This window comes from Oratosquilla oratoria, chromosome 43, assembly GCF_046742065.1.
Source record: "Oratosquilla oratoria isolate Oo_2021 chromosome 43, ASM4674206v1, whole genome shotgun sequence".
Lineage (NCBI taxonomy): Eukaryota > Metazoa > Arthropoda > Malacostraca > Stomatopoda > Squillidae > Oratosquilla > Oratosquilla oratoria.
Window position 1 is genome coordinate 28,689,408 of NC_134819.1, and position 15,000 is coordinate 28,704,407.

The 15,000-nt window shown below is 38.2% G+C and overlaps 1 protein-coding gene across 1 annotated transcript in view; it reads left to right on the top strand.

Annotated features, from left to right (window-relative positions):
* The window catches only part of LOC143022024 (uncharacterized), a 100,288-nt gene that overhangs the window by 83,776 nt on the left and 1,512 nt on the right, over nucleotides 1–15,000 (top strand). The window contains exons 24-27 of the mRNA XM_076179959.1: nucleotides 4,411–4,437; nucleotides 8,908–8,943; nucleotides 12,773–12,910; nucleotides 14,960–15,000. The exon at nucleotides 14,960–15,000 is cut by the window's right edge and continues 120 nt beyond it. Of these exons, the coding sequence (XP_076036074.1) occupies nucleotides 4,411–4,437; nucleotides 8,908–8,943; nucleotides 12,773–12,910; nucleotides 14,960–15,000 (242 nt within the window). The remainder of the gene's footprint in view (nucleotides 1–4,410; nucleotides 4,438–8,907; nucleotides 8,944–12,772; nucleotides 12,911–14,959) is intronic.

Sequence of the window (15,000 nt, forward strand, 5' to 3'; positions counted from 1 at the left end):
GCCAAAACTGTATCGTACTTCATTTCCCTGAGCATGACGACCGTTCTGTTTGGTATGTTGTCCTGCACTTTATGTTGCATTCGGTCAAATCGTCGTGTTTCATCAACCACGCCCCTTTTCCCCTCACAGCCCACTTTTCCATGTACAATCCCTCCACTTCAACTTCTACTCAAATCCCTCTCAATTCCCCTCCACTCTCACTCCAACAACTCCCATACCAAGGCACCCTCGTTCCCTCTCCTCGTCCTTATTAAGTTTGTTTTTCAGTCCCATGATGTCCCTCCCTTTTCTTGTCTCGAAAAGAAGTCCCATTGACATATAGTACATTTAATTATCGTTCTAACAGCAGGTCGCTTGCTCGTGTGACAACTCGGAAAACACCTTTTGTGTGGTATGAATAGTTATATTCACAATGCTTCAATATATATGAAGGAGAATATGTCCTTCATATATGAACATACACACAAACACACACATTACACAGTCATCATATATATAAATATATTATATATAAATTCAATGCAGGACAGTCGTTAAGGAGGAATGGTCTGTGTTTTGAAAGATGATGATGCCGGTTGTAAAGGAGAAAACAATGCGAGATCATATATCTAATTACAAATGGTCATTGAGATAAAAAATATTTTGATCTGGTTACTTCTTGTAATTGTTACTGGTATGATCCAATGTATGTATATATATATATAATATATACATATAAATATATATATATATATATATATAATATGTGTTGTGTGTGTGTGTGTTGTGTGTGTGTGTGTGTGTGTGTGTGTGTGTGTGTGTGTGTGTGTGTGTGTGTGTGTGTGTGTATGTAAATATGCAGAAAAACCAACAAGGAAAATAATAAAATGATGACCGAGCGCTTTCGTCTATTTAGACATCCTCAGGGTACATACAATGACGATACAAACATGAGTATATATATACAAAGTGGGAGGCCATGGATGATGGGAACAGGAAAAGTTTATGAGGGAGTCTGTCGTGGTTAACTTATGCCGTTCGCGGCAACGTTTGTTTTTGGGTCACCACATTTTTAACAAAATCAAGTTTTTACATTCTTTAACTTAGATTTAATTTGTTGACAAATGTATCTTTAATCAGATTGGATTCTATTATATTTCAAGTGAAAAAGAGAAATATTTCATGGCGATTTAAGGTCCTGTTTTGGTGCGCACTTTTGTGATACTGCATCCTCTATTATAATCTTTTAACCAGAGGCCTCTAGAGTTTAGTGCCTCATAAAGTCTAAATTCGCCACTGCTTATATAATCCTTCAGGAAGAAGGAAAAGCAGCACCCGGTCTGGAATGAATTAATGTTGTTCAAGCTAATTTCATCTGTGTAGGAAGCGACAATACTCGTAATTTTCATTACTGGTCACATTAATACCTACGGCAAGCCCACAAATCTCCATCTCGGTAACGGGTTACCAACCGTACAAATATCTTTCTCATCACAGTGAGGGGTATTATCACCTTATAGAATACTGACCTTTCCTCCTGAACTACTCTCTGTTAAGGTAACGTATATACCTATATATGAATGACATACACGTGCACATATACTTATCCCTATGCCCAATTAAGGGCAATAATACAGTTCCACGGAGCCAATATATATTATACATTCTTGTACATGTATATGCTGCACTTGTGCAGTCATGTAGAGGTATCAATGCAACAATGTTAAGAGATATGTGGAACTATGCAGATACCCACTATGACTACCAAACTGGCCTCAAGCAAGGTGATTATCTCCATATTATCAATGGTACAGTAAAACTGCATGTAATGCAAGTGTACGATATGTCGACAGTTTGATGGCAAGATTCTCTTGGGCCGATGCAGCATGCACCTTGATGATAAGAGGTTTGTGACACATGTGATTCATTTAAAAATGAAAAAAAAATAAATAGATAAAAAATCGCTCATGATTGGAAAAATGATGTCCAGAAAATGTAAGTCGTTCATTTTGTGCTCGTTTTGAAGTGGATAATGTGATTTTGCTTTTGTTTTGTTTCACTAGTCACTTATAAATTTAATTCTTCTTTGAGACCATGCTTTTAGAATTGTACTTTAATTTGGCTATTTTTTCATACTAATTTTGATATTCTAATCCCACGTTATTTGACATACTAACTTCCATTTTTGTATAGAGTTTTGATTAAGTTTTTAAACGATAAATGGTGAGTTATGGATAAATGTATTCCATTAACATTTAAGGTCATCGTGAATGTTAACCTAAATATGAATGTTTCCATGACAGCAAAAACTATCTCGCAGTATCATGCAATTACCATAGTTTTGTTGATTTGATTTCTCTGACTATGTAGCTAGTCCGTGACTCTTCTGCATGAAAGTTGATGAATTACAAAGAGCACAAATCTGTTAGAAACACCAAGTGTGAAAACCATTTTCTCGGTTTTTGCTAGAGCTCTCATATAACAGCAAAAGGCGAGACTCTCTGAAGAAGAATTTTGCTGAATGTCGAAACCACACTTCCAAACTCTCGTTCTTTCATCCACCACAGTTTAAAAGCCAAGTACAGTTTTATTCCAGAACTCGTCTTTTTTTCCAAGTCCGTTCAGATGACTAAGACCTTTTATTTCAAGAAAATCACCATGTAACCCATGACGTCATATCCCAATGATCATAGAACTCGATGCACGATAACTTTCAAATAATGTCCGTTTATTTATTTTCCCCCAGCTGCGCAGAAACTGCTGGTGACTTACAAATTCCTAATAAGTACAACACAGTGTGGATGGTGTCATCGATTTTAGACAAAAAATAATTGCAAGAAAATATGATAGATAAAAGTCAAGTTTCTTAAATGCAAATAAACACCACATATACTGTATACGAGCAGGCTATGCACCATCACCAGCACTTCCATCGCGACGGCGTTATCGAATCCCCAATGATTTTTTTTTTTCTATATGAATAGTTGCGTATTCTCTGTAGCTTTATCCTTATAAATGCGTCTAGTTGCCAAGCTCAACAGGTAGTATACTCTGAAAACGAAATAAAGGATGCAGCTCAGTTCTCGAATATTTCCCCGACATTTTCAGTGAAAATGTATTCGTAGATATAGGGATTACTAGCCCAAGCGGCTTTCACGAATAATCACCAATTACAGTAAAATCTCAACACTCCGGATCGCTGAAGACCTAAAACAGTTTGGAGAATTTTTTTTTTTCATACACATAGTACTCTTATAAGAATTCATAATGCATAAGAATATAAATAAACGGAGTTGATCACAGTAAACGATACTGCTGAATATATGCAGTAAGAATTTATATTCTATTTCATTGTACTTTTGAGAATTGCAACTGTCATTAAAAAGAAATATATGTCTGTTCATTAATACCAAAATAATATTATGTGGTAAATAAGATAATATAATGCGGATTTACAAACTAATGGTACTGACCACCAATGTAAATGCAGCCCATCAGCTTATCGCTGGTCTCTTATATACAGTACGGCAAGTGATCGCGTTGCTGAGCGGGTTTGCACATCCCCTCCTTGCTAAACGCGACAAAACGAATTACAAGCAACCCGCTATTATGGAAGGTGAAGAGGGAGCAAATCGTGTTGCCGGACGGGACCACTACGCATACGCAATAGCAATTCATATACGGATACGCATACCTGTTGTAAAAACATTTGTCTCTTCGTTGGTAAACTACAAATTACAATTGTATTTATATTCATAATTCATAATGTTCATCTACAGGTATTTGAAATTGCATTTGTCCGTGTTTTTTCGTCTTTTTTTTCGTAAATTTTTGTGGTTTGTTTTGCTTGACTCGATTGGTCCGCTTACTTGAGCATTCCTTATCATTATTTTCCGGATATTTGTGATTTTACTGTATTTGTGGTTAGTTGATATGATTCGAGCACAAGGACAGGAGTGAGATTCACGTCAACTTGGCAAAACTGTAGTTTTCATCTCGACTTAGGACCTCTGTAGTACTTAACATTGTATGTATGCGAACTTAAGCTATTTAAAATCCATACATCGTTATGTAATGGTGATACTATTTTTCGTGGAAATTTCAACTATAAAAATGGTTTTAACATTACTTTATGATTTTTTCTGTCATGGAAACTTTTTAATATGATAGAATAGAATGTCCACAACAAAAGTGACCGAACATAACTCATCATTTATCAACATATCATAGTAAAATCCTAAAACCCTTTTGACCTAACCTAATGCTTCTGATAATTTCAACCTAGCTTCACCCAGTTACCTGCAGCTTAAAGACCCGTCCCTAAACTACATAAATGAGCCTAATTAACCATCCAAGCCTTACTCCTCAGAACACACATGTAGCACTGTAAAACTGTTTCCTAATGTATTTGGTCTTCTGTTGTACTTCTAGGGAACCGACGGAATTCCCGGTATCCAGGTACTAACTCCACAATTTCTCTCTTTTTTATTTTTTTATTTTTCACATAAATCTAAACAAAATCTTCTGATAATTTCTAAAATACCCTGCTTAACACTATTTGCTTATTGCTGATAACCACAAAGAAACCAGAAAAGAAATAATAATTCCCAAGCATACATACATACATACATACATACATACATACATATACCAAAGGCTTTCTCCCCCTTATACGGGTGGTAGCCAAAAAGAAAAAAAGGCATAGAAGCCACTCCCACCCATTCCATTTCCTATATATTCCACTCCCCTCCATCCTCCTCCCTCCCTCTCATCTTGGCACCTCCTTAAACTCCCAAGCGCTTTCGTGATATTTCACATCTTCAGAGGAATACGGTGAAATATCACGAAAGCGCTTGGGAATTACAGTTTCTTTTTTTCGGTTTCCTTTGTGGTTATCAGCAATTTATTGGATCACGTGGTTTTGTGATTTTTTTTTTTTTTTTTTTTTTTTTTTTTGCACTATTTGCTTATATAAACTTGGGAAGTGGAAGTGCGTTGGTTCGTGTATGGGCTTCTATGGGTAGTGCTAAAGAGTAGTGGTTAAGGAGCCCTTGCTACGGTAATATAGATTATTACTATTATTTCCTTAGAGCGTTATGAAATTAACTTTAGCGTAATGAAACGCATAAAATAATGAACGTCTTTTCCAAAATAGCTTGCGCAATTTGATACTGTATACAAAACCAGCCATAACAAGACACCCTTTTCGCAGAAAAAAAAATATATTCATAAAGAAGCATAACTTATCACATTTTCATGGGTTAAACTATCGCCAAGGTATATCACACATCACAGCAGAAACAACATTCTCTTCTGTGACATCATCTTCACAGTTACCACGTCTATATCACCCCGTCGTGAAGTATAGACGTTGTTATAGCAGGAACTATGCGATGCTGTTCAGTTGAAATTGGACCATGACCTTGGAGATCATGTGTTCTTCTTTGTCTGTCTCTCGGATGAAAAACCCAGTGTGGTATTTGTTTGAACAACATCAACAAAAGGGTTTCAATAAGAAGGAATTATATGTTTACCTACATATTATTCAATTTGACTGCTGGAGATAACCCCACCCCCACCCTACCACAACTGAATAGAATTGTTTGGTAGCAGACAGAATAGTATTTACAAATTGGCCGTAGCCATCAAAGGGACAAATATGGTGACGTCAACGTAATGAATCCTTTGACTTGTGACGTCACAAGATGGCTTGATTTTTTTTATTGGAGCAAGCGGCAAGTTTTCTTATCATTATTATCATTATTTCAGAATCAAAGTTCTTCAGGAACGGATACAAATAACTACTCACTCCTTAGGTGTCCCTTAATTTGAATAAAACCGTCTGACGTTAACCAGGATTAAGTCCTGAAAGAGGGCGAATTCGTCCTATGAAGAAGTAAAGGATTGATGTTCACGCGGAAACAACTATCGTATACAATAAATGCACACGAGGTCACCATACCACTATAATAGATTCATTTAAAGAAAAAAATTCACATCGGTTATCCTGGATTTTTTTTTTTTTCTTCTTCTTTTTTCTTTCTTTTTTAAGCAAGATGTAACTTACAAATCTAATAAATTTACGCAGAATTACATTGACCAGGCTATAAAGATATTCTTTACAACAGGGAAATATAAAGAAATATATATATATATATATATATAAAGGTAATAGAAAAATAGCGCCATATATTTTAGATAAACGTTCAGATAATGGCTTGCATGTATGTGTTAGATCCCAACCCCAAGTAAGATGTTGTGCAATTGTTAGATTTGTCAGTTAGAAATAGAATATTCTGGAAATACCCATTCTTTACACAATTCCTGTTTTTTGTCATCCAGAATCGCATTCAATCTCTCCAACACGGCTGACACACTACTTACCACTACGAACTTCTTTTAATTCAATTACATTGATTATAAAACACATCACCTCCCGTGCTGTATCTATAGCACTGGCTATCTAGAGTCCTAGACCAATGGTACTTTCACAATTTTATTATTATTATTATTATTTTTTCTTCTTTTTTTTTTGAGGGGAGGGGAGCTCGTTACTCTAATTTAACACGACAAATTAAGCCCGTTGCCCCATTTACAATTTTTCATTTTCATTTTCGTTCGCATATCTCCCTTATAAGGGAGATATATATGAGTAGATGGACATCTTCATGAGTCGCTCAAAAGTGTCATTGTTACTCCGAAGGGGAGGGAGGGGGGGGTTTACCAACTACTGACTTAATGTAATGTGCATCACTGCTAACTTTCTTAACTCCGTCGACATTGTGGCATTCTTGTTTTTCTTTTCCTACGCCATTCTGTTTCGTTCAATTGAGGAATATACTCTGGAAAACGTGGATTTCGTTTCAGCGAGGCTTTTGATTCGATTCCCAGCTGAATAATGTCTTGTTACGTTAGCCAGAAGGAATTAAGCAAATCACGCCACGATATTATCGTTCACGAGAAGATGAAGCCGTTTACGTAATGCGTTACCAGGCTGAAGTGTTTAACTGGTCACGAGAAAGAGTTGAGAATGTCTCCACTACTCAGTAGATCCATTACACACACACGCACACACACACACACACATCCGTAGATAAACCTACAGATAAAAAAATATCGTTCTCCATCTCCGTTTTCGTTGTATCCCACCGACTTCGGCAGGTCCTCGAGGCCAAAGATAGTCTGGGAGACCTTCCGAAGTCCCACGAAGTCCCACGACATTACGTCACTGTCGGAGGTGCCTCGCCTCTTCGGCACTGCCCAATGAAGCCCTCGCCCAAGAACGCGATATCCTTTGTCGAACATTTCTCTCATTAGATGAACTACGACTATCTAATTTCATATTTCTCTTGTAGAAATATTCCATATCTTCCTCAGCTTGTTGTACATCTGTAGATGAATTAATTGTTGTATGGTTCTGCGCGTTTGTGTATGTGTAGGTCCGTGCGTATGTGTGCACAAGAAAGCATACAAGTATGTATGAATATTGGTATATGTATATGTGTACATGTTTACGTATATATGTATATGTTGACATATGTGTGTACATACTCATGTATGTGTATGTAAATGTGTCCATGTGTATATATATATATATATATATTATATTATATATATATATATATATATATATATACACAATATATGTATGTATACATATATGGTACACATATGTATATACGTGTGTAAATTGTTATGTATGTATTGGTATATATGAGGGAGAGATGTAAATAGGTAAGTATATACATAGGTGCTGTTTATTGTGATTTGATATGTCTAGTTTTGATGTGTAGATTCTGCATGGGTTTGCTAGATGCAGAAGAATTTTAAGCAGATAGAGGAAAATAGAAAGATAGAGCATGATAAGGGTAGGAAGATCATCAAGATATTACGAACAGGAAGGAAAGGAAGTTGATTTATGCATCACAAAGGAAATGGAAGATCGTTGTGGGGGAGAAAGCATAGAGGGCAAGAGGAGGGAGAGAATGGGGGAGACGACGCTGAAGAACCGTAGGGTAGTAATGGTCGTATAAAATATGCTTCCATATAGATTTCGAACCTCCAACTTGAGTACTGCATTTCATCAAAAGTTGTCTTTCGTTTGTCCATGTCTGCCCAAGTTATTTTTTTCCCTCCCAAAGAAGAGAAGAGAGAACGAGTAGGTAGAGATATAGAGAGGGAGAGAGCAAGAGGCAGAAACAATAAATTACGAACTATGCGAAGGGAGGAAGGGAAATGATTATTAGAAATGGTATGAAGTCGGGGTGAACAATAGAGAAGGCAGTGAGAAAATTCAAGTTAATGAAAAACGAGAAAGAAAGAAGGAAAGAATAGAAGAGGACTAGGAGGATGTAGACAATGAAGAAAAGGACTAGCCAAAGCAGGGAGTTTAAGGGAAGAGATGAAGTTGGTTACAACGATATCGAATGTCAAAGGGTGGCTGAAGAGGGGAATTAGGGTGGTGTTCAATAATAGAGTCGGGGAATGGAGATGATAGATAGATAGATAGATAGATAGATAGACTTTATTTGGCAAAGAATCAATATACATGAAGTGCAGATAATGACAAGAACACATAGTTCGAAATAATAATTACAAATTGCCGAGGATTACACAAAAAGAGTAATTGATTATTAACGGGGATGTGGAAAGGCTGAGTGGAAGATGAAGGTAATTACTAACAACTGCGGTAGGAGGACGTTATGGAAGATGAAAGTAATTACTAATGATTACTAACAAGGGCAGGAAAGGGGGAAGTGTAGGATGAGGATGATTATTACTTACGGGCGGGAGGGCAAGGTTAAGGGAAATAGGGTGGTCACTAACACAGTCTTGCTGTGGAGGATGAGGATGATTATTACTTAGGGGCGGGAGGGCAAGGTTAAGGGAAATAGGTTGGTCACTAACACAGTCTTGCTGTTTCCTCAGGGTCCAAAAGGAGAGAAAGGGCAGAAGGGAGAAGCGGTAAGTCCTTCGATGTTGTGCTGTACAGGATTTGATTTTGTTTATTCTAAGCTCTATCTTTAAAGGAAATAGTAATAAAAATAATAAATCATCAACATATGACAGTGCTACCAACCTCTTAAAACAAATTTGATAATCTGTTCTTTATTATACATGTTTTATTGTTTTTTTCTGTAGTCATTGTCTTTACTGTGAATGTCATGAAGTGTTTTTTGAATTATGTAGATTTCCAGTTGTGCTTCTGTCGATCGTAGACGATTGATATCCTGCACTGATAAGTAGAAATTTGGTGTGCGCATGCGTGTTAGATTTAATGTTGTGGCATTCACTATTTACCGGCTTGCCTTTGAGCTATAGTACTTATTTATTTTTACAAGACCTTTACCTTACTTGGTGGCCATTACTTTGCCTTTAGAGGCAAGCCTTCTGCCCATTTCTCCCTTTGATTTATTCATCATTTCTCTAGATTTTTATGCAAAGTCATAATCTCTTAAACCTAGTTGTTGTATAATAAAACTGTTGGAACGTACCTTAAACGCTTGACGGTAGATTTTAGATGTGCCATGATTTTTCCTTTATCTATTAAATCCCTCGGCTTTCGTTTTAAACTTCCTTTGTTATAATGACGGCCGACGTTCGAAGATTCACATACACATACGTAGTTTCCCCCAAAAGTCACAGAGAAGATCTATACCACGAATACGTCAAAAACTATGGTGGAGTGGCTTCACATCCAAGGGCTTGTGGACTCAGTCAGATCCTTCCTTATCAAGATGACTGAAATAACCTGGCAGAGATAAATTTCCTTTGCAATGGAAGAGGTGAACTGAGTTGGTTTGAAGGAGTGCTGGGCTGGCTTGCTAAGGGCTTAATTGACTTGAGTGATTCGAATTAATTTAGTTTAAAGTCTCTGAAAGGTCTCGCTCCGTTTCTTTGTTCCAGCGACCTCCTCAGATTCCAGTTCCAGTTAATGTCTGACGGTTTTGTTTACGTGAGTGTCAACTTGGGTCTTTGTCAGTTGACTTTTTGCCCAAGTTGGTCTTTCAGCTAAATAGAACAGTTTTGTATTAGCTCGGAAAAAGTAGATTAACTGATAATCTCATGGATAAAGAAAAGCAAGTCAATATGCTGTAGAAAAGGGACTAAAACATGGCGGCGACAAAAGAATATTTTCATTAAGTTACACCATTTGTTCCCAGCTTCTGATTCACTAAATGAGATAGCCAGAACAAAATACCTTAATCTGCCAAATTGGTTACATTGGGTAGTGAGGGGAGTTAAATGCTGAATGTTTCTCAAAATAGAGATAATAATATCACAGCTAAGCCAGAAAATGTAAATAAATTATGTCAAGAAATTACATTTTTTGAGACATAAGGACTGGTTTCCAAAACTTCACTTACCAGTATCTAATTGCTCATACATATTCGCACATAATTCGCACAAAACTAGCAGTACTGACACGCTGATGAACAGAGTCGAGACAGATAACGCCTATGCATGGTACTGGTTCAGTACTCATGAATAAAGACACCCAGAGTGATGTCCCACGAAATATATCCAGTATTAAACCCAGCGACTTGCCGAAAGTGACAGGGATTTGCCTTACAAGGGGTTTTCCACTTCCCACTGCGTGTGAGTGGGACGGTGAGTTTAGTTATATTAGACCCAATATCACATACTAGATTGTATCCAATCGTGCTAGATTGTATCTCCACAAATATTAGAATACAGTTGCCTAGATCCTCAGAGGAACTCATTGCACCAGATGATATTTAATACTAGACTATGTCTTCTTAAACTAGTTTCTTATCGTACTAGATTGTATCTTCACAAGTACTCACAAGTAGTAGCTAGATCATCAGACCAGTTGGCTGGTTCTATAATAATACGGTATTAAATATAATTTTCTAATTATATAACGGGTTTTGAAAAATGAAAATAAACTAGTGTTGAATGAACTCGGGATAAAGATAAAATTCCGTATGCCACCGAAGTACCACGAAACTATATGAAAATAGATAAATGGATAAATAGATAAAGTAAATAAATAAATAGTAAAAATGGAAGATGGGGTTGCCATGGAACGGAGATGAATAAAATAGCCTAGCGATAGCCAGAATAAAAAAAAAACTATTGCCACCTTGTGTAGAATAGATTGAAAGTGGAGAAGGCTTTAGTTTCTGTTACCAGAAACTTACCGTCCCTTAACTTCTTCCCTGCTTTCTTCGATTCGTTCATTTCCTTTAGTTGCCGCCAGGCGATTTTATTCAGACGAGTGAAGGTGTTGTATATTACCTTCAAGGTCATTAACAAAGCCCCGCTCCCCATTCCACACACACCCTCTTCCTCTGTACAATCACTTATAAAAGTTTAAGTTTTGCATTAGTACAGATCATTCAAGCCTGAATGGGTCCCAGTGAACAGATATACATTTTTATCAACTACAATGCACTTTAATTTTAAGCCATCAACATCGAGAGCGACTCGGGGAGGCCAACATGCAGAAATTGAAACGTGGTACGGCCAAGGACTCGAACCTGGCCAGCACGTGACAAGTGTTAGGGACTTACAGTTTATCCCGTTCTCTAGGGTCACCCCCACCCCCTCCCCGTGTCCCTTAGCTGAATGAAGTTGTCTGACGTGAGTACAAAAACGGTTTCATAGTTGCCAAAAGGCTTGGGAGTCAGCAGGCTAGATGAATGTCCGGTAGACACACATTCTGCCGTTTCCTTAAAGATTCATGGACGGGATTTGAAAAGATGGGGCCACCCTTTCGAAACGGTGGGTTTTGTGCAGGATAAAGGAGCCGAATAAAGTCTAAAGTGGGTCTTGATCCATGGTGACCTCTTTCAGGCTGGAGGTCACTCCCATGCGTGGCTTTAGCAAGAGCAAGCTCATGAAAACAAGTGCCATCAACGTTGCTCACATGCATTAATACTCAAATGGGTTTTGATTCAAAGACCAATGGAAGGTCGCTTACAAACAAGTCTCGGGCAGAAATGTAAATAACTTTGTTCTTTCGTCCATAACAAAAATCAGCTGTTTTCCTTTGTTGTAGTATACCACTATTGCAAATCTGAGAGTGGCGAAGAACTTCTTATACCAACTGTACGTAACATTTACACGTTTGTGTTGCACACATAGAAAGTTATTACACGTTTGTGTTACACACATGGAAAGTTCATCTGTACACCATTGTGTTAAATCTTTAGATCACAGGGTCTTCCCACACGGCTGAATAAAATGGTCTGGTTATACGAAGAGCCTTTATAGATCAATCATTTTAAGGTTATCGCCCATCGATGGTCAATCATGGCTCAATGATGAATGTCAAATGATAGTCTAGAGCACTAATTCTTTGTTTTCGAATGGGTCTGTTTTGCTTCGAACTACAAAGTACGTGACTGATAATTTCAACCGAACTTACCAATGTGCATCACCGCCACTGGCTGTGGTAGGCTAACAAATCCACCGAGCAAAACGTACCTTTAGTTTAGAAGACGTTTAGCGTATTTTCAATGGAAACAACGGAGCACAATTTTATTCAGGCAAGGGGAGACCCTAAGGCTAGCGTGACACGATAGACGACTGGATTCTAGAAATGTTTAGGAGTCGAACCTCACATTAGCAGTTATAAAGTACCTTTTTAGACCCACCGTAGCCCTTTGTAACGATACGTCTTAGAGTACGTGCCACGTATGTGTGTGTGTGTCTGCACTCATGCCCTCACCAAGCACGATCCAGTGTCGCATGTGTGTTTTTAGTCAGGGCATGTGCATGTCCCTGAACGTTATCCGTTGATCCGTTGACTACCCCGACCCGTCAGGGTAAACAGGGCCGGAGAGGCCGTCGCGGGTACCAAGGCCCCAAGGGCGAGGTTGGAGTCCCGGGACTCGACGCGCCGTGTCCCGTAGGTGGCGACGGGCTCCCTCTACCGGGATGTGGATGGAGGCCTCCGAACCAGGTGAGTGCCGAGTGGTGCCAAGAGTGCCATTCAAGGGACGCATGGGTTGGAGTCGAGGTGGAGCTCGGTTTGGTTAAACCTCTGCATGTGGTGAATGGGGCTTTAACAACTTTTTTTGAGGTTGGATGACACCGGAGCTTGCACGGGTGTGCTGTTGGACGACCGCACACCCAGAGTCTACGGTTCAGGTGCAGTGCCGATAAAGCCAGTGGGAACAAATAATTGATATTTTATATTGTGCGTATATAATGTATGTATGTATGTATGTATGTATGTATGTACGTATGTATCTATGTAGGAATGTATGTATGTATATATGTATGTATGTATGTGTGTATGTACGTATGTATCTATGTATGAATGTATATATGTATGTATGTATATATGTATGTATATGTATATATATATATATGTGTGTGTGTGTGAGTGCGTGTGTGTGTGTGTGTGTGTGTGTGTGTGTGTGTGTGTGTGTGTGTGTGTGTGCGTATGTATGTATTGATGTATGTATGTATGTATGAATATATGTATGTATGTATGTATGTATGTATGTATATTCGTATGTACGTATATATGTATGTATGTGTGCATGTATGTATGTATATATGTATGTACGAGTTTTGGGATACTCGTATGACCTAATAACCATTGCGTTATCCGTATTTTGTTCCTACTGGCTGGAACGCAGTTGCACCCGAACGTTTGACGACGAGTGTAGAATAATTGCATGAGAGTGAGCAAGTATTTCTTCTGAATTGATATAACGAAGATGATGAGGTGACCGCAATTAAACAGGTTTTAAAGAGGATCCACCTTAGGACTCAGTAAGAGATGGTTCTACTTTTAGGCATCCATGTGTTAAAGAAAAACAATGAGGTGGTAGGTTTTTGAATGCCAATGGAATTTTTCTATATGTACTTGATATTAAATTTACTTCTGATATTTGTACAAGAGAAATGATGCAGTGAAGATGCATAATGCGATCATTATTTTCAAGGTCGTATGGATACTTTGATTCAAAGTTAGTCATCATTTGTGTGCACTATCGAGAGAGCTTATAATTTTACCTCTTGGTTTTCATTTTACTTGTTCATTACAGAACTAAGACCTATACTTGTGTTAGGAAATAATTAATGTTTCATTCAATCTTTAATTATTTCACACCTTGCTCTACTAAGATTTCAATGAAAAAGTTGTCACACGATAATTGTGGTAGTCTGAAGATGTTAGAGTGAGGGGATATCAAATAAACATTTTGGTATTTGAGGTCAAGGCATAGGCTATTTGATGTAGTGTATAGAAACGCGTGTACAATTTGTAGAACCATCTTTAAAACGTGAGGATCTCTTGTTACCACGGCCTAGATTTAAGGAGTTTTGCATTTCCCAGATGTTACACTGAATACATAACATATGACTCATCATCTCAAGCCATTCTTGATCTTGACCAGGTTGTTGAGATTTAGACAACGCCAGAGACGCTAAAGCTTGCTTTTTACAAGATGTATCATCTCATTTGGTTAAGTAAAACGCGATGCATGTAGCTTTCACGAAATAAAGTAGTAACCCACGCAGCCTAAACCCATCAACCATTAACTTAAGCAGAACCTTCCTGCCATTACATAGAAGGCTTGGCTCATGGATTGGTCCACCTTCTCCGAAGTTGGATTTCAAAGCGTCTTCTGCCTCCTGGGGGCGTCTTCTGCCTCTAGGGAAGTGGTTCTTAACCTTTTTCAGTGCCCTTAGTACCCCTTGATATTTCAGAAAAAATTCTCGTACCCCCCTCCAATACAAATACAATGCAAACATACGAAAAGGATAGTGATACAAACCTTACTTTGGTTTCTCATTGTATATATACAGTATCATTGCACTGGGGCTATCATGTCTCGTACCCCCCCCCCCCAGGTTTAAGGTTTCGTACCCCGTGGGGGTACACATGTACCCCAGGTTAAGAACCTTTGCACTAGGGGGAGACGTCTTTGAATTCCAGAGCCTCCTTTGCCCATAGTAGTTAACCTCTCTCCTGCATTCCCCCTTCCTTCTGCGACAGGGTGTCCATCATGAGCGCCGTCCTTGGCCGCTGCCAACTCC